At 32.7% G+C, this 26,719-nt stretch overlaps 2 protein-coding genes across 2 annotated transcripts in view; one reads left to right on the top strand and one right to left on the bottom strand.

The window, feature by feature from the left end:
• The window catches only part of HELRODRAFT_66985 (hypothetical protein), a gene marked incomplete at both ends in the record, with an annotated part of 39,529 nt that extends 16,631 nt beyond the window's left edge, over nucleotides 1-22,898 (top strand). The window contains 43 exons of the mRNA XM_009024262.1: nucleotides 77-253; nucleotides 461-756; nucleotides 890-1,013; nucleotides 1,631-1,789; nucleotides 3,205-3,285; nucleotides 3,414-3,592; nucleotides 3,997-4,252; nucleotides 4,429-4,577; nucleotides 4,688-4,918; nucleotides 5,171-5,355; nucleotides 6,116-6,235; nucleotides 6,392-6,624; nucleotides 6,763-6,985; nucleotides 7,292-7,455; nucleotides 7,811-8,074; nucleotides 8,304-8,441; nucleotides 8,581-8,855; nucleotides 9,016-9,139; nucleotides 9,195-9,316; nucleotides 9,424-9,637; nucleotides 9,839-9,996; nucleotides 10,234-10,327; nucleotides 10,559-10,657; nucleotides 10,973-11,096; nucleotides 11,498-11,661; nucleotides 12,133-12,252; nucleotides 12,329-12,463; nucleotides 12,576-12,719; nucleotides 12,838-12,999; nucleotides 13,177-13,287; nucleotides 13,462-13,663; nucleotides 13,738-13,901; nucleotides 15,521-15,646; nucleotides 15,850-15,960; nucleotides 16,786-16,871; nucleotides 17,012-17,081; nucleotides 17,321-17,402; nucleotides 21,038-21,216; nucleotides 21,275-21,496; nucleotides 21,674-21,895; nucleotides 21,961-22,160; nucleotides 22,236-22,434; nucleotides 22,743-22,898. Of these exons, the coding sequence (XP_009022510.1) occupies nucleotides 77-253; nucleotides 461-756; nucleotides 890-1,013; nucleotides 1,631-1,789; nucleotides 3,205-3,285; nucleotides 3,414-3,592; nucleotides 3,997-4,252; nucleotides 4,429-4,577; nucleotides 4,688-4,918; nucleotides 5,171-5,355; nucleotides 6,116-6,235; nucleotides 6,392-6,624; nucleotides 6,763-6,985; nucleotides 7,292-7,455; nucleotides 7,811-8,074; nucleotides 8,304-8,441; nucleotides 8,581-8,855; nucleotides 9,016-9,139; nucleotides 9,195-9,316; nucleotides 9,424-9,637; nucleotides 9,839-9,996; nucleotides 10,234-10,327; nucleotides 10,559-10,657; nucleotides 10,973-11,096; nucleotides 11,498-11,661; nucleotides 12,133-12,252; nucleotides 12,329-12,463; nucleotides 12,576-12,719; nucleotides 12,838-12,999; nucleotides 13,177-13,287; nucleotides 13,462-13,663; nucleotides 13,738-13,901; nucleotides 15,521-15,646; nucleotides 15,850-15,960; nucleotides 16,786-16,871; nucleotides 17,012-17,081; nucleotides 17,321-17,402; nucleotides 21,038-21,216; nucleotides 21,275-21,496; nucleotides 21,674-21,895; nucleotides 21,961-22,160; nucleotides 22,236-22,434; nucleotides 22,743-22,898 (7,044 nt within the window). The remainder of the gene's footprint in view (nucleotides 1-76; nucleotides 254-460; nucleotides 757-889; nucleotides 1,014-1,630; nucleotides 1,790-3,204; nucleotides 3,286-3,413; nucleotides 3,593-3,996; nucleotides 4,253-4,428; nucleotides 4,578-4,687; nucleotides 4,919-5,170; nucleotides 5,356-6,115; nucleotides 6,236-6,391; nucleotides 6,625-6,762; nucleotides 6,986-7,291; nucleotides 7,456-7,810; nucleotides 8,075-8,303; nucleotides 8,442-8,580; nucleotides 8,856-9,015; nucleotides 9,140-9,194; nucleotides 9,317-9,423; nucleotides 9,638-9,838; nucleotides 9,997-10,233; nucleotides 10,328-10,558; nucleotides 10,658-10,972; nucleotides 11,097-11,497; nucleotides 11,662-12,132; nucleotides 12,253-12,328; nucleotides 12,464-12,575; nucleotides 12,720-12,837; nucleotides 13,000-13,176; nucleotides 13,288-13,461; nucleotides 13,664-13,737; nucleotides 13,902-15,520; nucleotides 15,647-15,849; nucleotides 15,961-16,785; nucleotides 16,872-17,011; nucleotides 17,082-17,320; nucleotides 17,403-21,037; nucleotides 21,217-21,274; nucleotides 21,497-21,673; nucleotides 21,896-21,960; nucleotides 22,161-22,235; nucleotides 22,435-22,742) is intronic.
• Nucleotides 22,899-24,072: 1,174 nt separating this feature from the next.
• HELRODRAFT_95088 (hypothetical protein) overlaps nucleotides 24,073-26,719 on the bottom strand; it is a 5,873-nt gene continuing 3,226 nt past the window's right edge. Inside the window, exons 5-11 of the mRNA XM_009024349.1 lie at nucleotides 26,439-26,571; nucleotides 26,022-26,108; nucleotides 25,825-25,954; nucleotides 25,422-25,552; nucleotides 24,753-24,888; nucleotides 24,468-24,606; nucleotides 24,073-24,254 (exon numbers count right to left, since the gene is read on the bottom strand). Of these exons, the coding sequence (XP_009022597.1) occupies nucleotides 24,224-24,254; nucleotides 24,468-24,606; nucleotides 24,753-24,888; nucleotides 25,422-25,552; nucleotides 25,825-25,954; nucleotides 26,022-26,108; nucleotides 26,439-26,571 (787 nt within the window). The 3' untranslated portion in view covers nucleotides 24,073-24,223. The remainder of the gene's footprint in view (nucleotides 24,255-24,467; nucleotides 24,607-24,752; nucleotides 24,889-25,421; nucleotides 25,553-25,824; nucleotides 25,955-26,021; nucleotides 26,109-26,438; nucleotides 26,572-26,719) is intronic.

Raw genomic sequence — 26,719 nt, 5'->3', positions numbered from 1 at the left:
CTCATTGATATCGATAAATTTGAATTTGTTATGTTCTTGTTTAAATGATTTTTTATGTTCTTTGATACATTTTTAGATAGTGAAATCCATAGAGCTGTATGAGCAGTTGAAGCAACGCATGGGCATTTTGATTGTTGGGCCCAGCAGGTCAGGCAAGTCGACCCTGTGGAGGAACTTGAGGGGGGCCCTCATGAAAATGGGTCTCCAAATTAAACTGCACGTTTTGAATCCCAAAGCTATGCCTAAGTCTCAGGTCTATAGGTTTCATGTGAAAATATTTTATGATACGCTTTTACATAATTTTATTCTTTAGGTATTTTTATCTGGGTTGATTGAATTTTTCAGATAGTATCCGTATTTTATTGAAACTGCTCCAGTCATGTTCCATTGTAATTGTACCGTAAATATCAGCAAATATTTTTATTTCGTTAAAAACTATCGTATCGATCTTAATCACTAGCTACTCGGTCAAATTGATAGCGATACGCGGGAATGGGTAGACGGAGTGCTGACGAATTTTTCCAGACAAGTCATAAAGGAATCGAAAAACACTTCATCCTGGATAGTGTGTGATGGCGACATCGATCCGGAGTGGATTGAATCACTTAACTCCGTTTTGGACGACAATCATCTGCTCACGTTGCCATCTGGAGAGAGAATCCAGTTTGGCAATGATGTCAATTTTGTGTTTGAAACTCATGACTTGAGATTTGCTTCTCCTGCTACTGTTTCTAGGATGGGAATGATATTTTTAAGGTATGCGTGCTTATTTGATTTTTGATCTATTTTTACAACCCGTTGTCAATCTATTTAATTATCTAAATATTATTTCTTAACTATCGTTCACACGCTTCACAATTTTCATTCGCTCATTACTTCAACTGGTCAGCGAGGGTGACATAGGCATGGAAGCCGTTGCATCAAAGTGGCTGAGGAATCGCCCAGATGGCGATGCTGTGAAGGAGTGGGTCCAGACTTATTACCTCAAGTGTCTCAACTGGATTAAAAGAGAAGTGATTATAATGGGAATGTTTTTAATTTAAACAAATGTAATTTGTTAGCTCAACGAGTTAGTTAGCTTAATTAGTTAATCAAGATCATCATATTTCTAATCTATCGTTTCAAACATATATTTCTTCCCAAACCGTACTGACTCCTCGTAATTAACTCGCTTCTTCAATGAGGTGTTATGGAAAATTTGTCATTGTTATAAGATATGTGATGCATTTTCTGAAACTGTTGCCTTCAACAACCGATTTTATTTTTCTTTATAAGCGGCGAATTCAAGTAAAGTTCAGAACAACTAGCACCCCTATTAAATGTATTTCTTTTATTTTCAAAATATATGCTATATAATAAATAAATATGTAGAAAATATAAATATGTAGAAAATAAAATGTATTTTTTACGTATTAATAATTGCTTTTTAAGGGATATCATTTTTTTTATTTAGTAAACAGTTAAGAGCGTTTTGTACGTAACCATTGTAGAAGCTTCACTAGTAAATGAAATAAACCCATCTATCTATTATACCAATATTGATGAGTAATTATTATTTTATTGAATCGTGATTTGTTGTAAATTAATATTGTACAAACAGTTTAGTTCGTTGAACATTCTTGAATCACAGGGCGATTTTTATTTGAATCAAAGCCTGATAAGCACAGCGTGTAATGGACTGAAGATGTTGGATGGAGATGTGGAGAGCGTGCAGCACATGATCGCGAAGCTCTTCACGGGACTCAGCGGCAACCTGACGGATGAGTGCAAGAAAAAATTCGCTTCTGAGGTTTGTAATATCCGTACGATGATATAAGTGTTGTTGACAATCTATCAATCAATCAATCAATCAATCAATCAATCAATCAATCAATCAATCAATCAATCAATCAATCAATCAATCAATTTGTTTATAAAGCGCTACTTCCGCGATATTTAACAGCGCTTCTCAATGAATTATGCAAACAGATGGGTCTTGAGATCCGCTCTGAACTTTGTAATTGATGGAGAAGTAATCAGAGAAGGAGGTAGAGAGTTCCAGAGAAAAGTGCCAGGAGAAGCAAATGCAGATTTAGCAAGAGTGTTTAACACGAGTTAAGAAGAAATGAGAACAAGAAGACGATAGTAAACCGGGAGTTTAGGCTCAATTAATATATTTGATAAGTACTTAGGAAATAATTTAGATTAAGAATTATACATAAATGTGCAAGTTTCAAAAATTAATCTATATTTGTTATGTAGCCAGTGCAAGAGAACAAGATATGGAGATATATTAGAAAAGAAAGGGGCACGAGCAACTAGACGAGCAGCAGAGTTAAAAGCTTTACTTAAAGAATAGAGTGTAGAATCAGGAAGACCATAGTAGAGCGAGTTACAATAATCAATCCTAGATAAGACTAACGAAGTAACAAGAAGGAGAAGAGTAGGATCGTCAAGAAAAGGCAAAAGTTTTTTATTCTACGTAGATGAAAGCAAGAACTTCTAGCAACACTATTAATCTGAGAAGAAAGAGACATATTAGAATCAAAGATAAAACCTAGACTACGAAACTTGTGAGAAACATCAAGCGTTTTAGAATCAAGTAATATAATAGAAGGAATAGTAATAGAGTGTTTAGATTTATTAAAACAAATTAATTTAAATTTAGAAGGATTAAGTTTAAGACACGTAGATTCAGACCTAGCGATAATTGAAGAAAAATACGATGATATAAGTGTCATTGACAATCTAATGATTTCATGATGGTTTTCAATTATTATCTGTTGTATACGAGAACCTCAAAACTTCAGACCAACTTTTAATATTTCAGAAGATTCTTGATGGCTTATTTTGTATGTAATTTAATTTGAATTATGATTAACTAGAAAACGGTAAATAACAAATGTTATAATGTGAAAACGTGGTTAAGTGATTCATAATGATTAAATAAATATGTTTACGTTGGCTCAGTTATTAAAAATAATTAGAACGAAGTTGTGTTTGTAGTTATGTAGCTATATAATGCCTGTCAACGATAATGAATTTGTTAGATGATTAGAATGTTCGGCGAGAAACTTATGATGATTATAATGGTGATTATTATTGCACTTATCATAATGATAATGGTCATGGTTATAATGAGTTAAGAAGAAATTGCATTTGAAATAATATATAAAGTTTAGAATTAACGTGTAGGTTCTTGATAACATAGTTCATCCCAAACAGATATTTTCCATAACTGGCGAATATCCGCCGGATACCAATGATATCCTCAATTTCAAGTACGATGCTAAATCAGGATCCCTCGTTAAATATGCTAAAGAAGTTTGTCGTGTTAATTGATTTTTTTTTTATTTCGTAAAAATGTTTGACTAAACATTTTGACTAAATTTTGTTAGCTTTAAATTTGTTTTCAGTAAAAAAAATTCGAACAGCTATCATTAAATTTGAAATGTGTTTTTATTTGTGGTCTCGAGGAATCTGGCAATCAACTTTCTGGTCAAATAGTCATGAATCCAGAAACAGAGAGATCTATAAATGCCTTCAGGTCTTACTTGTTATCTGATCGACACGAGCCATTTATTTTGCTGGGACCTGAGGGGTCCGGGAAGAGGTTATCATTAATTTATACATTACATGCATGCGTTACAATTTTCACTAATTTGTTGAGTTCTTTATGTTAAACTTTTATGCCTTGAAGGCTTTATTCGCCATACCATTGTCCACGCAATAGTCTTTCAGCTTCGGAGAGAAGCAGGTTATTGTGCAATAGCAACAACGCAAAATATGGCACTTGTAGCATTTCAGCTAATTCGCCAACTAGTTACAATGTGTACATATGTTAAAATATAATTACTTGTATGGAGTGAACATATTGTTGTCTAGTGAGTGTCTCTTTGTCTGATAAATAATAAACTTCATTTTAGAAAATTTTGAAATTTTAATAAGAACTATGGTATTTTTAACTTGTTATTAATTTTTTAATTATTCAAATCCATTCCTAATTGATTTTGATAGAACTTTGTTGGAGCATTGTTTGGTGACCGAGTGCCAAACATCATCAACGGAGCTTGCAGTCATCAACTGCACGTCACACACACTGCCAGAACACATCATTCACAAGTTGAATCAGTTGTGTTCCATTGTCAACACAAGCAGTGGTCGCAAGTACAAACCCAAAACTTGCGAGAAGTTGGTGCTCCTGCTGAAAGATGTGGATTACCCCCACGTGGATAAGTGGGGAACAAGTTCTTTCCTTGCCTTTCTGCAGCAGGTTCTCTTTCAACTATTCTCTACATGATCATCCATGAAGCTTTTTTTCTAACGTTTAATACCGAGTACGTTCTACTTAGATTTTTTTGTTTGAAACAGCGGGTAGAATCTTTTTATTCTTTTAAGTATTGATATTTCATTTTTGTAATTGTAAATTTTATTGTATTTTTTATAAAGATTTTGACATACGGTGGATTTTATGACTCGACAATGGAAATGATAAGTTTTGATGGCCTTCAAATAATCGCCAGTATGACCATCGGTGCATCAGATTTGTCAAACATTTCTTCTCGGTTCACGTCACTTCTGCCTGTTTGTTCCATTAGGTTTGTATGCTACTAACAAAATTTGAAGAAATTTTAACAGTTTATTTTCATTATTTTTTTATTGATTAGTTTGGTAAAATAACTGACCAGTTATAACAACAAAAATTCAGCTGTCCCAATACGAACGAGCTGGAATACATTTACACAAATCGTCTGCTTTCCGTTCTTCATCCAAGTCTGTCTAAACATCAGTTTTGGGGAAAGATATCAAATGTGGATATGTTGAGCAGGTCGATGATTGCCTTATATGATGAGCTCAAGAGAAATTTTAATGCCAACGACCACAGTCACTATGTCTTCACGTTGAAACATCTCACAGACTGGACAGAGTCTTTTTCTAGGTCTTTTATCATGATATTTTTTCTTGTAAAACTCTGTTGAAATATAGGCTCATAATATAAGGTTTTCAAATAAAACCACATAATATCAAAATTAAAATTGTATGTATGAGTAATTTCAAATTTAACTATGAGTTTTGAAAAATTATAACTGTTCACACAACCATCACGTAGTTTTTACGTCAGTTATGAATTACACGTTTAAATTCATTTGATTAATACGTTTCAATTTGACAAAAATTCATGTTGGCCCAGGTATGACCTGAACGAACTGTCAACGCATAACTCTTCCAATCATTTGATCCAAATCTGGTCATACGAAGCACACTGCTTATTCAGAGAAAAATTAGTTGGTAGTAAGTCAAGAAGGTTGTTTGATGAAATGCTCAAGACAATCATCCACAACACTTGGTCAGGGAGAATTGAAGCTGGAAATTTTGGTTTGTTTTTATAAATTGAAAATTTTAATTGCTCCAAAAAATGTGTTTTTTCAAATTTACAAATAAAATAAAATTGTTGAAAAAAATTAATGAAAAAATCTATTATAAATATTCGAAGGACACAACTCTCATCAGTTGGGTATCTCTTATTTTTCTAATATCAAAACAAGTAGCGCACACTCTCCTTAAATGTTTATTGTGTTTAATTGCGTGTCAAAATAATAAAATTCAGCTCATTTTATGTATATACAACAACTCGTGCCGACTTCCATTTGAACATGCTCGTTCAATTCCCTGTTAAAAGTTGCAGTTCTTGAGCAGTTAACACGCACTATATTACTATTGCGAGATGTCATTTGTTTGAAAATGTATATAAAAGATTAATTAGAAGCATAAGTTATCAAATAAATTGTGGTGCAAAATTATATTCTAACAGGCAGGTTTTATTAGTGCAGTTTTACAATTTTCGAGACGTTAAATTAGCTTGTCATTCGCGAATGCGTTTTTTGGAGAAAAAACTTCAATACCTTTGCTTACATGAACAGAGAAAGCTGTACTCTAATTGTAGAAAAGATAATTTTTAAAAAAATTATCAGCAATAAATTTTTCTTAAATGAATTTTATTTTGTAATTTACCTTTTATTTGTTTAAATAGCCATTTGTGATAGTTTATGGTTGCATGTTGTAATTAAATTGTTGAAGATGAGGCTTTGTTAATAAACTTTTTTTCCACTGTTGATATAAAATGTTTATAATACAGATGAAGATGTATACGTATTATACGTGTCTGACAGCTCTGTCATTAAGAAAACCAAACATCTTCATAAAATGAGCCTAATTGATTACAAATTGCTTCTTGAAAAAGTTCTCGCTAAATACGGTTTCTAAATTTTTCTAGTTGAACATTTGAACGTTTAATTTTTACAAATTATTTTTTGAATTTGCTCGAAATTTGATTTAATAAATAATTTTAAATCATCATAGTCGATTAGGTAATTTTTTTTCAAACAAATGATTTTAATAATTCGTTATACAGAGAAGGAATATGGCGAAGAAACCATTGTTTTCTTTCCCGATTTCTTAAAAGTGATCTCAAAAGTTGATCGAGTGCTATCGAGTGCAGGCGAGTCCATGGTGATGTGTGGTCAGAGTGGGGTTGGTCGCAAGACTTGCATTAAGTTGATGGCCTACATGCATCAACTGGATCTCTTCAGTCCAAAAATCACTCGATCTTACGGAATGAAACAGTTCAAATCAGATTTGAAAAATGTTAGTTATTGCTGAGCTTTTTTTCCATTAAATTTTGTAAAAACTCTGAAAGTTGGTACATTTGAAAAACGAAATTTATATCATTTATATCAATAATATAATTTTTTGAAGTATTAACTTGTATCTTTCAAACGTCAGATTGTTCAGACGGCGGTCATAGAAAATCGTGAAGTGATCTTTTTACTGGAAGATTACCAAATGACAGAAGCGCAATTTTATCAATTAATTAACGGCATGATATCAGAAGGTGAAGTTTCCAATTTGTACAGTCCTGAAGAGCTGGAAACAGTTGTTGCAAATGTTCGTGATCAGTGTTCCTCCGAAGGATTTCAAGGAAATCCTCTCCAATATCTCTTCGCCAGTTAGTTTTTTCTGCCTTTTCCCATTATAGTTTTTTTTCATTTTTACACCGAAAGCCGTTAAGAAATATGTTCAAGTGTTTTTTAGCCGTTTAATTGTATGATTAATTCTAAAATTATACGCTATTAAAGAACAGTTTTTGACTAAATTCTTTTTATCTAATAAAAATTTCATTACTTTTATATATTTCTAACTTTTTTGAAAGCGTTGTTACTAATAAAACTAATTGGATGTAAAGCAAATAAAAAATGGACTGTGAACATTTGTTGGTAATAACTTATCCATGAGTAACAAATTGTCGTGACAGAGTTGAAACAGAATTTGCACATCTGTTTGTTGATGGATTGGTCGGATGAATCGTTTGTAACAACATGCAAGAACAATCCTTCTATCATGAAGCTATCCAACTTTATCTGGATGGATATGTGGAATGAAGAGTGCGCTAAGGAGGTCTCATGCATTTATTCATTAGTCATTCATTCGTTCGTTCGTTCGTTCATTCATCTGTAGTTCACGTTCACTTAATATTTATTATTTTTGTCATCTATTTATTTTTTAGTTCATAATGCTTCTAATAATTTTTATGTGTTCTTTTAATTTTATACTGGTCATATTTACAAAAGAAAATCATTAAATTTATTTAAAAAAAGATTTTTATTTCCAATCGTAATTCTTATGAGCTAATTTTTCTCCAAACAATCGACTGAATGACTTAACGAATGTTTCCTCGGTTGGCTGATTAATAGCTTGGATTGATTATTTAAACTTGCAGCTATCTCAGCAACTGGTGATGCATGCTTTGAAGGAAGTCAATCAAGAAACTAAGGACAAAAAAGTCAAAGGCAGAAAGGAAGCCGATACGGAAAGCGGCGTTGAAGAAATGAGCAAAGAGCACAAGTTGAGTAGAAAGTTTTTTAAACATTTTTACGAGATTCATCGTTCCGTCCTGGACGCCTCTTCTTCGTCGTCGTCTTCATCCAGCGTCATATTAGATCATTGTCCAAGAAAGTTTGTCACCCTGTTAAAGACGTTTAGTAACTTGTACCAGAGCAAGAAGAAAACAATCATTGAGAGACTACAACGACTACAGGTTGCGTTCATTTTTTGGTTCCAGCCGGGTTTTTTTTTTCATTTTGTAGTTCAACATAAAAATTGTAAATTTATATATATTTTCAATATCAGATGTTTGTCCTTTATTCTAAAAGATTTGCATGCTTCTGTTTGATGCGTAATGCGTTGAAAATAACTTGTATCTTATATAACGGTCGCAAATATATATTGTATTTAAACAATTAGTAATATAGAATTAATTGTTTCAGAAAGGCTTGTCTAAGCTACAAGAAGCCAAAAATCATGTGGATTCGTTGAAAAGAGAAGCAGACGAACAACATAAAGTACTTGCGGAAAAACAAAAGGAAGCTGACAACTCAATGTCTGAAATCACCAGCACGTTATCGGTTAGCCGGGCTGCCAGCTTTTATAACAATTCAACTTCACATTTATCGCAATACGATAAACTACGATTTTGTCGTTATCGTTTATGTCAGTTGAGATTGACGTTCTAGCTAACGCGGTCCTTACTTTATAATTCATAAGAATGCAGGCAACAGAAAAATAGAGATGGAAGATCTCCAGAAGGAGGCCGTCAAGGAAGGAGAAAAACTCGAAAAACGTAAAAAATTGATCGAAGCAGAGTTGTCAGAAATTGAACCAATCGTCCAAGAAGCCAAGTCAGCAGTGGGTAACATCAGAACAGAAACTTTGGGAGAAATAAGAGCTTTGAGGGCCCCACCTGATACTATTAGAGATATTTTGGAAGGGGTTATGATCATCATGGGGAATCCCGATACGTCGTGGCTTGCCATGAAAAGGTTCACCCAGTTTTGTCAAAATTAAATTCTTCTGCTGCAGTCGTCTTTCTTTTCGTTTTTTCTTTTTCTTTTCTTTTATATATATATATATATATATATATATATATATATATATATATATATATATGTATATTTTTGAAAAATTTATTCTAACCAAAAGTTTTCTAGCGAAGAGAGGAGTGAAGGAGGAAATACAAAACTTTGATGCTCGCAAAATAACGCCAGAAACTAGGAAATCAATTGAAAACCTACTCAAGAAAAATGGAAATTCATTCGATATAAAAGTACACAGAATTGTTTCAATTTTTTTTAATAAATAAACTTAGTTTTTTTCAACAGAATGCTAAGCGAGCATCAGAGGCAGCTGCTCCCCTCGCTTCCTGGGTCACAGCCAACACCAAGTACGCTGCCATTCTAGAGAAAATTCAACCACTCGAAAGGGAACAAAATGAATTACAAAAGTCGGTGACTCGCCGGATGTGTCGTTTATTAGTTGACAATTTATGGTGAATGTAGTGCTGATTGCAATCGATATATAAGATGCGAGTTTTATTTAAAATTGTTTCAGAAACATGAGTTCTGTTGGAAATAAAATGAAGAAACTTGGAGATGGTTTGCAACGCGTCGATGAAAGAGTAAATGAATTGAGGCAGAAGTTTGAACGAATCACAAACGAAAATGCTCAACTCAAAATTAAGTTGGACAAATCGCAAGAAATTATCAGCAGTGCGGAAACTCTTGTTACCAAACTCAGCGAGGAGTTCAAAAGATGGACTGCTCAGGTATGTCGCTGAAAACCATTTTCATAATTTGCTTGGTTCATTATTTTTATTTGTTGTTATTATTATTACTACTACCACTACTACTACTAACAATAATAATAACGAAGGCTTAGTATTTTAAATGCATTTTAAATAACATTTTGCCGTTCATTTTTTGTTATTGCGATTGTTATTTCATTGTTTTCTATTTTTTATTGTCAGATAAAAGAGTTGGAGACGGAGTTGAATGAATTGAACGAGAAGGCGTTGTACTCCTCTGCATTCATTATTTATCTCTCATCAGCTCCCGAAAACGTGAGACTGCAAATGAAACAACAGTGGTTCAAAAATTTATCCTTGTCAAACTTTGACAATATCAGGTTAGAAACTTTTAATGTTTGGTTTAATGCGGTTTTTTTTTCATTGCAAAGCACATGCCGAAATTTTAAAAGGCCAAATTATGTTTTGTGGTACCTACTTTCAAAATTGTATGCATTCAGTGCTCAATTTCGATTGACAATGGAAAATATAATTACCCGATGGTCATGTGATTTTCATGCGATATATACCACCATGAAATAATTAAAATCCATTTCCAACAATGTTGGCACTTGCAGATTTTTGAGTTCAGAGAATGATCAATTGTTGTGGAAGGTTGAAGGCTTACCATCGGATGGCCTGAGCCTGGAGAATGCCGTTGCTATTCAAAATGTCAGCTCACCAGCATCAGTTCTTTACTTGCTTATTTTCTTTAGTTTTGATGTCATTTATTTTTTTTACATTGGTTTATTTATATTTAAAATCATTACAAGCAAATGTTGTTTATTATAAAATTTAATAACCGATTTTTAATTGTTTGAGTGTGTATATTTTTATTGAAATGTTTAATATCTATTTGAAGCTTGCCTTTACCTCAACTAACTGATTTGTTGTAACACACAGAGCACACAGACTCCGATGATCATCGACCCATCCTTCCGATCCACAAACTGGATCAGAAACCACTACAAGAACAACAATGTTGAGGCGATCAATGCTCAGGTACTTTAAAAGTTATTCAGTCGTTTCGTTCTGAGTCTCGTTGCTATTTCTATCTCTAGTGACTGAAATTTCTGTGTATGGACACTTGTTTTTTCTCCTGTTCAACATTTCGTCGATTTTTCGTATCAAGCGGCATTTTAATTTATCTAAAATAAAATAACTCAGATGAAATTTTTGTGGAATAATAATGAAACTACGTCTTAACAATGTCAAAATTTTTTCTTTTCTAAAAATTTCGTCTGTTATGACATTATTAAGTGTTTAGTATCAACCCACGTAACTGAATCTGCATTTTACTGCTGAATTTTTGGACAGGACTCAAATTTATTCAACCAAGTTGAATTGGCGGTCAAATTCGGGAAAACGTTGATAATAATGGACGTGGATGTTGTTGAAGCTGCACTCGTTCCGTTGCTAAGGCGAGATATTGTGCATCAAGGTTGGATGGCTTCATTTCAAATTATACAAACATCAAAAATTTTAATTAATTTAAATGATAATTGTTATTGGTCGTTCACATTAGTTCTTTTGAGAGTTTGAAGCTTTTAATGATAATTTTTTCAAATTCGTTTGCTGTAGTTAGAATTCGGAGCGGTTTAAAATGTTGAAGTGAAATTCAGTATTTGTTTTAAATTTTGACGTAATAAAATTTTTGTGCTGACGATTGTGACGATGATAACGATTAGATCAAAAGGATATCTCGAATTTTATTTCGGACGATGATATCTTCAGTTTACTGATCGAAAAAATTATTAGAATTTTTAGGTGTTCTCCATTTAAACTAAAATAATTTACGCTAGTTAATTAAATTTCTATTGAAATCGTTGAAAAACTCGTCAGGATCGCGAAAGATCATACAAGTAGGTGATAAAATGATTGATTACGATGACAAATTCACTTTGTTCTTGTCCACACGAAATCCATCTCCCCCTCTCCCATCTCACATTCTCTCCCTGCTGACCATCATCAACTTCACTATCACCAAGTCAGGTCTCACCAGTCAGGTATTTTTTCTGAGATGAGTTGAATCAGTTGTTCGTTATTGTGAGATTTGTTTAAAATGTCGTTATAAAATGTCGGTGGTTGATGAATGTAACTTTTGAGGTTTCATGAATTTGAATTCAACTTTTTATATTTAATAGTCAATCGGAGCTTATGTTGCTAAAACAACTTGTGCAGTTTATATATTTTAGAATTTTAAAAGCAAATTATAATCATAATGACATCACTTTTTTAATCTACATTGCAACTTGTTTGTGACAAAATAATTTACTTTTTTTTATATTCTTTACGCTACTCTGACTAATGTAAAACTGTTAACATATTACTTACAAGATTAATTACTTTTTAAATGTAGAAGGCAACGATAATGATTATTGATGATAAAATAATGTAATTTATGATGATCATGATGATGATGACGATGATGACCATGAAGATGAATGAAACAAGCGGACGTCTAATCATCTTTACAGTTGCTGGCCACGACACTCATGAACGAGAAGCCAGAATTGGAATCTCGCAAGACAGAACTGCTGAGCAACGAAGAGAACATGAAGAAACAACTTACTGATCTAGAGGATTCTTTACTTCAAGTTTACTCTATGAATAAAAAATGTTTGTATTTATGCGTGTGTTAACTTGTATTTTTTGTTATAATTGTTCCAAAAGGAGTTAGGTAACGCCAAAGGAGACATATTAGAAAACAAAGAATTGTTAGACTCTTTGAATCAAACGAAACAAAATAGTGGAATCATTAGTCAATCACTGGATGAGTCACTTCAGCTGCAAACATCACTTGATGAGGTTGCTCATGGTTTAATCTTGTTTCATTTTTTTTCATTCTTTTTTGGTGACTTTATCTTCTATTTTGGTTTTCAGTTATAATGCCCTAGCAAATGATTTCTCAACAAAACAGGAAAGGAACAGCTTCCTGCCACTAGCGGATGCTGGTAGTAAGATGTACTTCGCCATACATGATTTGCACCTAATAAACAACATGTACCAGTTCAGTTTGGAATCATTTGTGAAGCTGTTCAACAAATTATTCAAGTTGGAGAAGGTAATTATTTCATGATCATAAAACTAACTTCACCGTAAACAAACAACAATAAATTTTTTCAAAAAATGTAAATGATTTTTTATAATAAACTAACTTTTATAAACTAAAATTCTATCAGACGGCCACATCAAAAGACAGCAGTGAATATAGAATCCGCCTCATAAAATCATTACAGTACTACGTCTATACGTACTACTCGCGATCTTTGTTTAAAAAGGATTGTCTTGTGTTCGCTATGCACCTCATTAACAACATACAAACTGATTCCATTTCGAAAGAGGTGTTTTTATTTTATTCTAAGTTTCCGTCGTTGCTCCTGTTTAATTTTCACGTTAACTAGCTATATTTTTATGTCGCACTATTTGAATGAATAAATAAAAGATCAATATAATAACTAAAATAAAATCTTATATTTCAAAAGTAAAAAATTGATATGTGGAATAAATAATGATTGCAGGAATGGGATGCATACATTGGCTTGACAAGTTCTGGCTCTCTTGATAGCGTACAGTTGAAACTTCCTGACTGGATAGACAAAGACCAGACCAATGCTGTTCTACTTTTAAAGGTCTTTTTGAAATAGTTTCTATCGGGCTTGTTTTTACTATTGAAAAGTACTGTTTTTGTTTGTTTAATTATATTGCATTGGTTAATTGAACATTTTATGTTTGGCAAATTATGCAATTTTAAAATCAATGAGTATAATTTTGGTAGATTTTAAAATCAATGATTATATTTTCAGGAAACTTTTCCTGAGTTGTACTCCAGTTTGAACTTGACAGACACAAACATCTGGTCTGACTGGGTTTTACCTAAATCCACCGCGAAAATCCCACAGAAGTTGTCTTCAAAGATAACTCCCTTTCAAGAACTGCTCACTGTCCAAGCAATTAAGCCTGAGAGTTTACTCATTTCGATGAACTCATTCGCTTGCAATTATTTGGGTGCGTTTGCTGTCAAATTCCAGAAACCTTTTCAATACAATTCAACGTGTATTAATGTTATATGTTCTACTCAGGTTTCAAAGAGTTGTCAGCTCTCAATTTGAATTTAAGACAGTTGTTTGAGCAGGATTCACATTGCAGGGAGCCAATCCTGTTCATCATTTCTCAAGGAGCAGATCCCTCGCAGGAACTCGAAGACCTAGCCAAGAAAACTGTTGGTCTTGATAAATATAATCAAGTAAGCTACGACTGATTATATAAATTTTTTTTACCATTGTCAATCTGAATTTTATTCACAACATTAATTCACGTATTTAAAATTTCAGTGAATCATTCAGTTGATAATTTTATCAACTGAATTGTTTAGCAACTTTTAAGCAACGTCGCAGTCGGAGTCTGAATTTTGTAAGGGTCGGAATCGGATTTTTTTATCCGACTCCGGAAAATGTAATTTATTTAAAAAAAAACTTTTATTTTTTTCTGAAAATTTTTTTTGAGATTGTGTTTTTTAGAGGATATATGTACCGATAACCAACAATCTTTACTACTGAAAATAAATGCTAATAATGTGAATAAAATCACAATTTTTTTCAGTATGTTGTGAAACATAAAGATAAAGTATTTTTACTTAGAAAAACAACTAAATTGACTGCTTTTGAGTGTTTTATGAAGTAATTTTTGTTTAGCAGTGATAATAATGCAAAAGTTTGTTTAGTGCTCGTGCCCCTTTCTTCTCTCATATATCTCCACGTCTTGTTTTCATGCGCAAGCTACCTATAGAATATAGAATAATTTTTAAAATTTGCTTTTTTATGTATAAGTCTCAATTAGAGCCCTGCGCGGTTGGAATTTTCAAAAACCGCAACCGCACAAAACCGCAATACTTGAAACCAAAGCCGCCCGCAACTGCAGCGCTGAAAACCGCACCGCAAGAAATGAAAAACAACATTAGTGCTTTTATTGACATTATAAATCACAACTATCTACATCCAAATCACTGTTACTCTTAATAAATAACATTTAGGCTTCACATTTGTTACAATAGATAAATGATGTAGCCACGTTTTTAAAATAAATTCTGCTAAAATTTTCCCAAATTTCACTTAAAATTTTCTTGCGCTTTTAAAGAAACGTTTTTGCTTTTGGACAGCATCATTTTAATCAAAAATTATTTATCAATTACATCTACCTGTGGATCAACATCAACATTTTTTACCTCGGACATTTTTATAAAATAATCGATAATTAACCACGCCGTAAATAAAATAACTACTTCTTTCAAAGTAAACAGGAAAAAGAAAATGGTTGCTTCAACGGCTTCCAATGATATTAAGATTTTTCAAAGACACTATATATAAAAATTATTACAATGATAATGCAATTTTTAAAATGATATGGACGAACAAAAATATTTAACAAAATTTTTGCGGTCACCGCGGTTTTGATAAAAAAAACCGCGCCGCCGAAAAACCGCACATTTCAAAACCGCAACCGCGTAAAACCGCATGATTTAAGCACCGCAACCGTAAAAAACCGCGGTTGCGGTGCGGTTTTTGCGGTTTAAACCGCGACAACCGCAAACCGCGCAGGGCTCTAGTCTCAATCTAAATTATTTCCTAAGTACTTATCAGATTATTAATCGTTTTGTGCCGGTCTAATAAAAATGCGTACAAATGATGAAACGATTAAATTGCGATTACAGTTTTTTTGAGTACCGCGAAACAATGTGATGTGATTTATGGTGTCTTTTCAATGTAATGATAATGCCGTAAACGATAATGATGATCCAAACAACTTTAAAGAATTATGAAATTGTTATTTAAAGATTTTTAACGAAAGTCGACTTAAATTTACAAGGTAGCCTTAGGTCAAGGGCAAACAGACACCGCTATACAGCTGCTGAAAAGTTGTGCCAACAAAGGGGAGTGGCTCTGTTTGAAAAATTTGCATCTTTCTATTTCTTGGCTTTCCGTTCTTGAGAAGGTTTGTACATTATGAATTTCCTTTAAGAAATAAATGATGATTCATATTTTCAAGAATAAACTTGTAAAAAATGATATGCTATCACTTGTCGTGATGTTAAGCCAATGTGATGATGACGATGAAGATACTAATTAATGTTTTAGTTGTTTTATTGTCTAAAAATTCAAACAAATTTTTATCATATAAAATTACATATATTAAAGGAATTCAAATCTTTGGAGCCGCATGAAAACTTTCGATTATGGCTGACTTCAGAAGCCCATCAAAACTTTCCTGCTGTCTTCCTGAAAACTTGTTTGAAGGTTACATACGAGGTGATTAGCTCATTAGTCTTGTATGTTGTTTGTTGCAATGTGTTATAATCATATTTATATTAAATTTAATATTTTCATTATTGTTTTAATTGATTTTAGTAGCACTTGTTATTGAAATCTCCGAGAAGGGTTTTTTTTAAATATGCTGTCAAGTGGTACGTTATTAAATTCTTATAATTAAAAAAAACACCATCTTCTTCCTATTAAGCTAAATGATCGACGTATTTTGTAAAAATTTATATCAATTAATTTTCAAACTATCTTAACCAACGAAGTTTGATGTAAAACTATCAAAACTTTCAACAATAAATCACGGAGCCGAACAAACAAGTGACAAGGGAGCGTAATTTTGAGGGGCCCGGATTTCGGCTTCATACTTATTGCTAAACTATTTTCTTATCTAAATAATGACATTTTAACTAAACGGTTTTACAAACGTTTAAGTTGTGTGGATGGTACGTAATAACTTTAAGTTGTGTGGATGGTACGTAATAAAATTGTTTCTCGTAGTTTCCATAAAGAAAATAATTGAAAAGCAACCGCATTTCATAACGATGCATTACCGGATGTGTTGCGTATGTATGAGACGTTTGTATTAATTTTATCCAATGTTTCCGCATTGTTTTAAAGACATATTTCATTCTTACCAACATTTAAGTTAAGCTATCAAAATTTAAACTTAATAACAAACTCGTCGTATAATTTTGCTCGATTGATGAGAATTATCTGGACGGTAATTTATTATGTGGCATCGAATTATTTCACTATTACATTTATAATATAGTATAATTTATGGGTAAAAAGTTTACTTGGATAATTTTGTAGGCTCCTGCTGGTGTGAAAAAAAATTTGCTGAGGACTTATGATTCATGGGGGACAGACACTATTTCAAAAAACAGAAACGTCATGAGGTAATCTTCTTTAAACACGTTTCGTCATTTGGTCTGTTTCTGAATTTTCAATACATCATCCTTCAAATTTCACTTTCCCAACTTCAGTTAATTAATTACTTCATGTATAATAGTTAATATGATAATGATGATTTGTTGAGGTCCCAATCTCTCTTCACGTTGGCCTGGTTCCATGCCGTTGTCCAAGAGAGGAGATCATACATCCCGCAAGTTTGTGCCAGTATTTAGTATTTAACATCTTTTAATATCTTTTAAACAACATTAAATCTGCCTACATTATGATTTGTATCTGCTTCTAATGACATCGATGAAAAACCGTCATGAAATTAACATTTTTAACCAATTTCCCAAGTGACGTAATTTCTTCATATTAAACAATGAAATAATAAAATCTCAACGTGAATAATAATATTATTTAAATGCCTGTTAAAAAATTGTTATCTATTAAGGGTTGGACAAAATTTTATGAATTTGGTCAAACAGATTTGCAGTGTGCCGTACAAATAATAGACAAACTATTTTCAAAATCTGGTATACAACCTTATTCATACATTAATGATCATAGTTATTTTATTTAGTTTATTCATTGGGCGCGTTGCCACGGACGGCAAGCTGCGCAAACTATGTTCTTTATGGTTTATGTTAGTTTCTTTCAGGTTATTTACTTTTCTTTGTTAATTTCCGCAACGTTCTGTCGCAGTGTGTACTAATTATGCTGGTATAAGGACTCATGTATATACGTGTATATATATATATATATATATATATATATATATATATACGTATATATATATATATATATACGTGCGTATATAGCATTGAGTTGGTACTGTGGCGCCATTCAATCAAACTTTGAAATCACCTACTTAGAACCGTGCAAGATTCATAAAACAGTCTGAAGTGGGCAGCTAGAATTAGCAACGCAGCTGTTAGCTCACGCGTGCTTCTCGCAACGCCTGTTTGTCAAAAACATGGATATCTAGACAAAAGCATGCACAGTCAGATAAAATCAGATGTGATTCGTATACCAAAATAGATAAGAAAATAGTCGCTGCCTGTTGATCACCATGCATATTTTTGCTGTTATATTCTGCATATTTCGTAATTTAGATATTTATTCTGTTTCATTATTGAACGAAACACAGTAAACTTAGTTATTTACGAAATAAATTGGATTGCTTATCTAAAAACTCATATATGTTTTTAATGCAAAAAACGGCGAACATAATTGTTGCTGCCTAATTTAGTATACCGTTCGTTTGTATTTCATTTCATTTCATTTTCAAAGTTTTATTCATAATCAACAACATATCAAATAAGTGAATAAAAGTTATGAAGTTGAGTATGCGGAGACCGAATAAGACTGTTTGTCTTGTGGTGGCCACCGCAGGTAAATACATGAATAGTGAATGGAATAAAATAAGGAAAATAACTGAAGCAGAAAGATAATTGAAGATAAATAAGTAAATGTTCGTGTCATACATATATAGACATATAACTATGTAAATGTTCGCTCAGTACATATATAAACACATAAATGTTTAACCATTCATAAAGACCATTCATCCGCATCATTTGTTCTAGCTTATTCTTAATATAATATTAGGTGGTGGAGTCGAGATCCAGTGTCAATAAAAAAGCACGGAATTTTGACTTGAAATGTTGTAGGTTTATGATGGATCTTAGATGGGGAGGTACAAGTTCTGTCCAAATTTTAGGACCTGTTATTTTTATGCTTGTCTGGATTAATTTGAGGCGAGTTTTGTAGATATAGAAGAGAGGGGTGTGTCTAGTGGTTGTAGATTGAAGTTGATAAAGTGAGGTGGGAGAAGATTGTTGATTAGTATTTATTTAGGATTAGGGTTTAGTATGAGAATCGGGTTTGAGGTTAAAAATTAAACGTATTGATCTTTTTTGGGAAAGTATTAGGTTATTCAGGTGGCTTTTTGGACTATTTCCCCATAGTGTGATGCAGTAGGTTAGATAAGGGTAGATGAATGTGTAATAAAGCGTGCGAAGAGCACAAAGAGAGAGTTTATATTTGATTTTGTAGAAGTTGTTGATTTTGTCTGAGGTAGTTTGTAGGTGAGAATTCCATGAAAGATTTTCTGTGATGGTGATTCCAAGAAATTTGGTAGACAGGGTGCGGCTTATAGGAACACCATTAACTAATAGGTTTAGGTTAGGAGCTTGGTTGGTGAGTATTTTTGGGCCAAAAATAATGTATGCACATTTCGAATAATTTATGATTAGTTTGTTATTGGATAACCAGTTAGAGTATTTTTGGAGTTCAAGATTGATATGTTCAGAGCAATCTGGTAGGTTGTTGGAAGTAAAAAGAAGGTTGGTGTCGTCTGCGAACAGTACGCATTTGGTTGAGGGCGAAACATTGCAGAGGTCATTTATGTAGATAGAAAATAGAAGGGGTCCTAGTATGGATCCTTGTGGCACCCCGTGATGAATAAGAGCGTGCTTTGAATTGATGTTGTCCATGGAAACATATTGTGTCCGTGATGAAAGATAGCTTCTCATCCAGTTGTGAGCTGTGCCTCTTACTCCGTAATGATGTAGTTTGGATAGGAGTATTTTGTGATCGATGACATCGAAGGCTTTGGATAAGTCCAGGAAAATGCCAATAGAAAGATTTTTGTTATTCATTTCATTTAGTATGTGCTGAGTGAAGTCAAGAATAGCAAGCTCAGTTGAGTGGTTGGGTCTGAATCCGTATTGGTTATTGCAGATAGTATTGTTGGAGCAGAAGAAATTAGAGAGTCTTTTAAAGTAAAGTTTTTCAAGAATTTTTGACAGCGGGGAAAGAATGGAGATGAGTCTGTAGTTGTTAATGTCATCTTTGTTTCCTTTCTTGAATACTGGTATGATTTTGGCTATTTTAAATGAGTCAGGAAAGATTCCAGTGCTTAGTGATAAGTTGAAGATATGATTAAGTGGTGATATGATAGAGGAAATTATGCTTTTGATAAGGAACATGTTGAGTCCATCGTCTGCATAGCTCTTTTTGTTTTTCAAGATATTAACAGTAGTTAATATTTCTTGTTCAGTAACAGGATATAGACAAATGGAATGGGGTGGGGATGGGCTCATAAAATCTGTAGGATTACCATAGCAGGGAGGTTGGTTTGAGAGTAGTTGACTAGCGATGTTTGCAAAGTGGGTGTTGAGAAGGTCACATATTTCTTGTTTATTTTCAATTGCTTGGTTGTTGATAGTTAGTTTGGTGATTGATGAGTTAGGAGGTTGCTTGTTTAGAATTTCTTTGATAGTGTTCCATTTTTGTCCAACATTGTTATGTGCGTCTTCAAGTTTGTTAGAGAAGTAGTCTCGTTCAGTTTTTCGTTTAATAGATGTGAACATGTATTGGATGTAACCAACAAGTGGATATCCATCAAGCTCTGAAATTGATTTGAAAAACAGCAAGTCGCTTCACTCATACCCCATCATCCACAGCATGCTTCAGAAAACAAGATGCTATCGCTAAAAAAACTATTTAGTGGATGATGAATCATTTTGCCATAACGCCAATGATCTAAAAAAAAAACTGAGTTTTTAATGAAATTTCAGTTATTAGGCCAACGGAACTTGTTTTTGTAACTTGCCTGAGTTTCTGAAAAATGTTGGCAATTGGAAAATGATTGAGTTGGAAAATCCGGAGGATTCACCGAAATATTTCTCCTCACTTCAAATCTAAAAAAAGATGATCACTACGATTGATATTCATTTGCTTAAAAAATCCAAACAAACAGGAACTTTAAGAAAAATATTTCCACCTGTGTTTCTGAGAATATTTTTTAAAAATGTCATCTGAAAATTCAAAAAGTTTTAATTTAACCAAAAAAATTAAGTAATTTGAAGAGTTAAGTTTATATAAACATATCTACGTTTATTACAAATGCTTTTTCCTATTATTTTTGATGTCATTGTTGATAATTTATGGAATAAAATACTTTTTGTCTTAATTAAACGGCGCATGTCCAGGCTGTGCTTTTTATTGTTGTAATTCAAGATTTCCCTTAAAAAACAGTTACACAGTTGTCTAACAGTAACAGATTGCATTTAGCAACGCGCCCATTGAAGACAATTTCGTCTATATTCAATGAGCCATTTCGGCTGATTTTATGAAATTTGGTAAAAAATTATTACAATCACAGACACAAGCAATATATCGTGGGGATTTGTTCATGGTCTCTTTGAAGAAGCAGTCTATGGGGGGAAAATTGACAATAACGATGACAACCAAGTACTGATTTCCTACTTGAATCAATTCTTCAATTCGAACATGAATAAATCGCTTGGTCCTCTCAAAGCTCCTCAGTCCTACCAATTCAAGGTATTCATTAATTATTTTTACCTCACCTGGTAACATACTTTCCTTATTTCATTTTCAGGATCATATAGACGTCATAGAGAGTTTGCCAGAGTTTGATAAACCAAGTTTTTCAGGACTTCCAGAGAATATTAATCTAGTGACTGAAAAGCTGGTAGCAAACGAAATTATAAACCATTTAAAGCAATTGAAAAGATCGAATTTGAAAAATTCAAAATTCGATCGTGAATTGTGGTGTGAAGAAATTAATCCAATGATTAACTTTTGGAAAAAATTGAATATGGTGAGATATTTTTACACAAAAATATTATATTTGCACCTTGCACCGTGGTTTGCGTTTTAGAGTTTTTTCTTGAACGTGCTTTTAGACGTCGTTCAACACAAATTTTAAAACCGACCATAAAAAATATTGTTTGACAAACCCAACTTTAGTTTTAATTTTGTTTTATTATTTATACAGGATCATAGTTTCTTAAATGCAAAACACAATCCCGAAAAGACAACAAACAATAAATCTGAATTAGATTCGCTTAGCTATTTTGTTTCATTGGAGGTAAATACAGCTTTAAATGTCGTGCATTACGTTGATCACACGCTCAATCTTCTTGAAAAAGTTTTATCTGGGAAGCAGTTATTATCAGCTGAGGTGGCTCACATGGCATCTGAACTCATAAACATTCAGGTGAAAATTTTAAATTTGAAAGTTAAGTTGGGAAGCTTTTATCTTTTTTCTTTGGTTCTCATTAGACTCCATCATGTTGGCTGAACAAGTGGGAAGGTCCAGAAAATCCAATGAATTACATGAGAACACTCATCAAGAAAACTTCATCAATCTTCAAATGGAAAGAAAAAGTTGAAAAAGGAAGATTGCTAGATAACACAATAGATCTGTCAGACCTTTTAAGACCCGAGTCATTTATTAACGCTCATCGGCAACTATCTTCAAGGTTAATTTTATAAGGGTGTGAGTTTATCAAATGATATTAAATTTATTAACAAAATTATATCTGTAATTTATTAAGATCCGTTAATAGCTCCATCGATAATGTATGCATGGAGTGCAGCTGGCACCAAGGCAACAAATCTGGAAATCGCACTCTAAAGTTAAAAGGACTGAAACTTGAGGGATGTAATTTTGACGGCAACAAGTTAACAGAGAAAAGGGGACATGAACCAGTGTATTCTGAGGTTCCAGAATGCCACATTTCATGGACAATAAAAGTATTTTTAAATTTTTCAACAAAAAATGTTATTTGTTTTACAATAACAACCCTTAAAAATTGTCAGATGTTTTAAGCATAAAATTTGTTACGGCATTTTTTTTATTTTTCTGGCACATTCATTCCGATGGGAACATAAAATGACCTAAAAGCACCGTATCAAGCAAAGAATCGCATTTGCTACGAACGGAACATTAAAAAACGTCCATTTTTAAAGAAAATCTCTGTAAATGTTTATTACGAAAAATTCACTCGTAAATTTTTGAAAGTAAAGTTTAGTAAAGTAAAATCTAAAATTTGTTTTCACAGAAAACAGCGAACTACGATTTGGACTACCACAATCGATTGTACATTCCTGTTTACAGCGATACTACGAGAAACACTCTAGTAACCTATTTATATGTTCCTATAAACGAAGACAAAAGCAAATGGATACAGTTTAGACCTGCTTTCTTTATTGATTAACACAAAATTTCATAACCAATACGTTAAAATGCACATATTATGTGATGAATCATTTGTAAATGCAAGTATTTTTTATTAAAAATGTGATAAAATTACATAGTATCATTTTCATAATTGTTTGTATAATAGTTAGATGGCGACTATCGTCACAACATTCAAAAAAATTACATGACCCAGTTTTTAAGTAGACGTAATAGAAAAATGACGATCGAATCTTACGATGGATCATTTCTTTTTCCGAATCTTCCTCCTCCGTATCCGTAATCTTCATAATCCCATTGAGTTTCATAGTTGGCTCGTTTGAATTTTTCCGGATAACTGTCTTCTTTTCTCATGTTCCCTTCGGCGAATTTGACGATTTTACTTAAATACGGACATAAATCTTTGTAATAACAGTCTATTGACAATCTGTTTTTGTTTGGCATGGATGGTGAAGGTTTGACCAGTACAACTAAAAATAACAAAACAAGGTTGGACACCGTAGCAGCCATGTTTCGTTTCTGAGTTGATATCAAAATGTATTTGTTTAAATAAACATATATTATAATTTTATAAACTCACATCGTAAGCCAAAGCAGCAGGGTAGGTGAGTTCTAACCTTAAATTTTGAGATAAGTTTTTCTTCTTAGCAGCAGCCGAAGGTTGTCGACGACAAGTCGCATAGTTTGAAACAATTCGTCGGCCGTTCCGCTTTTATATTTCGGCGGGTCGTTTGAATGTCGATCGTAAAGCAAAGTAACAGCAGAGAGCGCGGAATTAAAAGGCATTAAATGTAAGAGAATTCACTTTTACCTTATTTACATTCACTGATTAACAAATCACGCGTGGAAAATTATAAAAGTTCTCACTGTTTCTTGTTATTGCTGTGTTGTATATATATTATATTAAATCTAAAGAAGTATATTTAATTTCATTTGGTTATATGCTACCACCAATGCACGATCGGAAGAAAAGTTTTCCGATTTTTTTTTTCAATACGCCGGACATAACACAAAAACACGAAAAGCAAGCCTTCGTGCGAATAAAAATAAACTCGAGGCTTAAATCGGTCGTATAAGGTGGACATAAAGTAAACACTACATCACGGGTAGATTCGTGAAACTAATTTCAATGAACACAATTACGCATCATAGTACCTCTGTCCGCAAAAAAAAACGGCATTCAAAAAGCGCACGTGCTTCGGTGATGATGACATTTTATTTATACATTTTGCTGTGAACCACAGTCAATAATAATAAAGTAGAACGTGATTGGATAATTGGAAGTTTTATTAATATTAATATTATCAAATGATATCAACCAAAATGTACCGAAACTGCGACAGATCAATGGCCGATTTTAACAACAGATCTAATGCTGAAAAATTAAATTTATTATTAAGGTCAATCAATCAATTAATCTGTTTACTTATAAAAACTCTCTCTCTCTCTCTCCAAATTAATAATTGGGATTTTTATAGAAAATTATAGAAACTCTTTTTCCAAACTAACAATGAGTGATTTTAATAGGAAATAAAATATTTCTCACCATTCATAAAATATATCATTTACGTGACAAATAAATGCAAACCTCTCTCCAGTGTGCATCAAATGAAAAGCTTTGTTTATATCGTTTAATTCCATGGTGTGAGTTACAAAATCATCTATTTCTAGTTCTTTTCCCAAGTATTTGTTGACAAGCAATGGAACGCAATCTTTACTCTTGTAACCTGTTTTTTATCAGTTTTAAAATGATAAATAATACTAAAACTTTTCATTGACGAAAAGGTTTCTAAAAAATGCGTCATCCCGAGATACTAGTGCTAAAAGCAATCATCAGTTGACGAACATGTCGTCACAAATCAACTAATAATACCTCCAAATGCAGTTCCTTTCCACGTTCTGCCTGTGACGAGTTGGAACGGTTTGGTGGAGATTTCCTGGCCAGCTGCTGCAACTCCAATGATGACCGACACACCCCATCCTTTGTGGCAGGCCTCTAATGCTGATCTCTAATTAATTTCATTTGCAATTGCCGTTTATCATAATTAGATTCCCCACAAAAAAAATATATTACAATTTCACTTCTCGAGTTTGGAATTAAATTAAAAATGAAAAAAAGCTTTTGTTAAAAATCTAAGTCCAGGATCTCTTGAGAGCTTCGATTGTAAAGGTTTTTTATTTCTATCTAAAATAATAATTGATAGAAATCTTAATTTCGCTTCTCTTAAAAATTTTCATAAATCATTTCGCGAAATTTTCAGGAGCGGCTGATACGTTGATGCCACAATATTTTATATTGGTATCGTATTCCCTATCATGTTCTTTCCATTAAAAAATGTATTGAAAGCGAGAAGCAAGAGCAGTGTTGACGTCGCGGGTCCATTATAATTTGTGCAGGACAATGATAACTGCTATTAGTTAAAAAACAATACAGTAACTAAGAAGATCCCGAAGTTCAGCAGCATTATATAGTTGGTATTTTTAATTCAATAGCCAATCACAATTTATTTTTGAAAAATGAACACTAATTAATTCTACTAACCATGGTTTGAACATTGCCTATGCATTCAAATGTGTAATCAAAGCCCCCATCCGTCATTTCAACCAGAACTTCTTGCATCGGTTTGTTGTAATTTGCTGGATTAATTACATGTGTAGCCCCAAACTTTTTAGCTTTGTAAGTTCAAATAAATTAAATGAAAAGATAATTCCAAAAATTTGTTGCTTAAAAAGTTAATTATGTGTTTTATATTATCAAGCATTTGGTAATATATAGTAATTAAGCATTCTGAAAAAATATTATTTGGAAGCCACAAAACTGTCGACCAAACTGAAAAAATATTTTTCAGATTTTTCCTTCCCCATAAAATATTCACAAATCTTCACGTCACAAACTTATACTCAAAATATAGTAGTTGAAAATTGTAAACAATTACAAACCAAACCTAGATCAAACTTCTTTTCATTGATATCAACGGCATATATTTTGCTTGCACCGGCCTTCTGGCATCCCATAATGGCGGCTAGACCCACAGCACCAATGCCCCAAACACCACAGACCGATCCTTTTTCAACCTTTTAAAATATTTCAATTCTAAGTTAACTAATGTAACTTAATTGAATGAATTTTAAGATGAAAAACTTTAGCAGTATTGAAAACAGCTCCGAATCCTGTTGAAATGCCGCAGCCAAGCAAGCATACTTTCTGCAAATCTGCCTCTTTCGGTATCTGTCAATCATATGTAAATCAATTAATTTTCATAATTAATAAAATATAAATAATCTTAAAACAAAGGGCCAAAGTAAGCTACATGATTATTTTCAAAGTGAAAATGATTAGGAGAAAATGCAAGTTTTAACAATTATCACAACGGAGGGGGCGTCGTAATGGTGAAATTGTTAAAGACGTCTGTTTCCAGATCGGTTCGAATACAATAAATTCCCACAAATCATATCCAATGTATGTGATGCATTGTTTTTAATTGCATCTGTGTGCGTACGTCGATACGCTTAAAACAAATGGAATAAGAATTTAAAACTGTAAAAGAATTCAACAAACCTTGCACAATGAAATTGAAGCTACAACAGTGTATTCAGAAAAGGTACTACAACCCATGAAGTGATAGATGGTTTTTCCATTACAAGTGAATCTTGATGTACCATCTGGCATAACACCACGGCCCTGGGTGACTCTTCCATAAAAATTTTTATAACATACATTAAACATGTATTAAATTAAAAATACATATATATACCACAGGCAGTCAATGCTGTCAAAGCAGTCGGTCTTCATTGTCATCTATACGCTTCTGATATTTAACTCTACGGATGTAGATTGCC

The sequence above is a fragment of the Helobdella robusta genome (genome assembly GCF_000326865.2).
Source record: "Helobdella robusta unplaced genomic scaffold HELROscaffold_4, whole genome shotgun sequence".
Classification (NCBI taxonomy): Eukaryota; Metazoa; Annelida; class Clitellata; order Rhynchobdellida; family Glossiphoniidae; genus Helobdella; species Helobdella robusta.
Note: the sequence above shows the minus strand (reverse complement) of the source record. Positions and strands in the feature narration are given on the sequence as shown.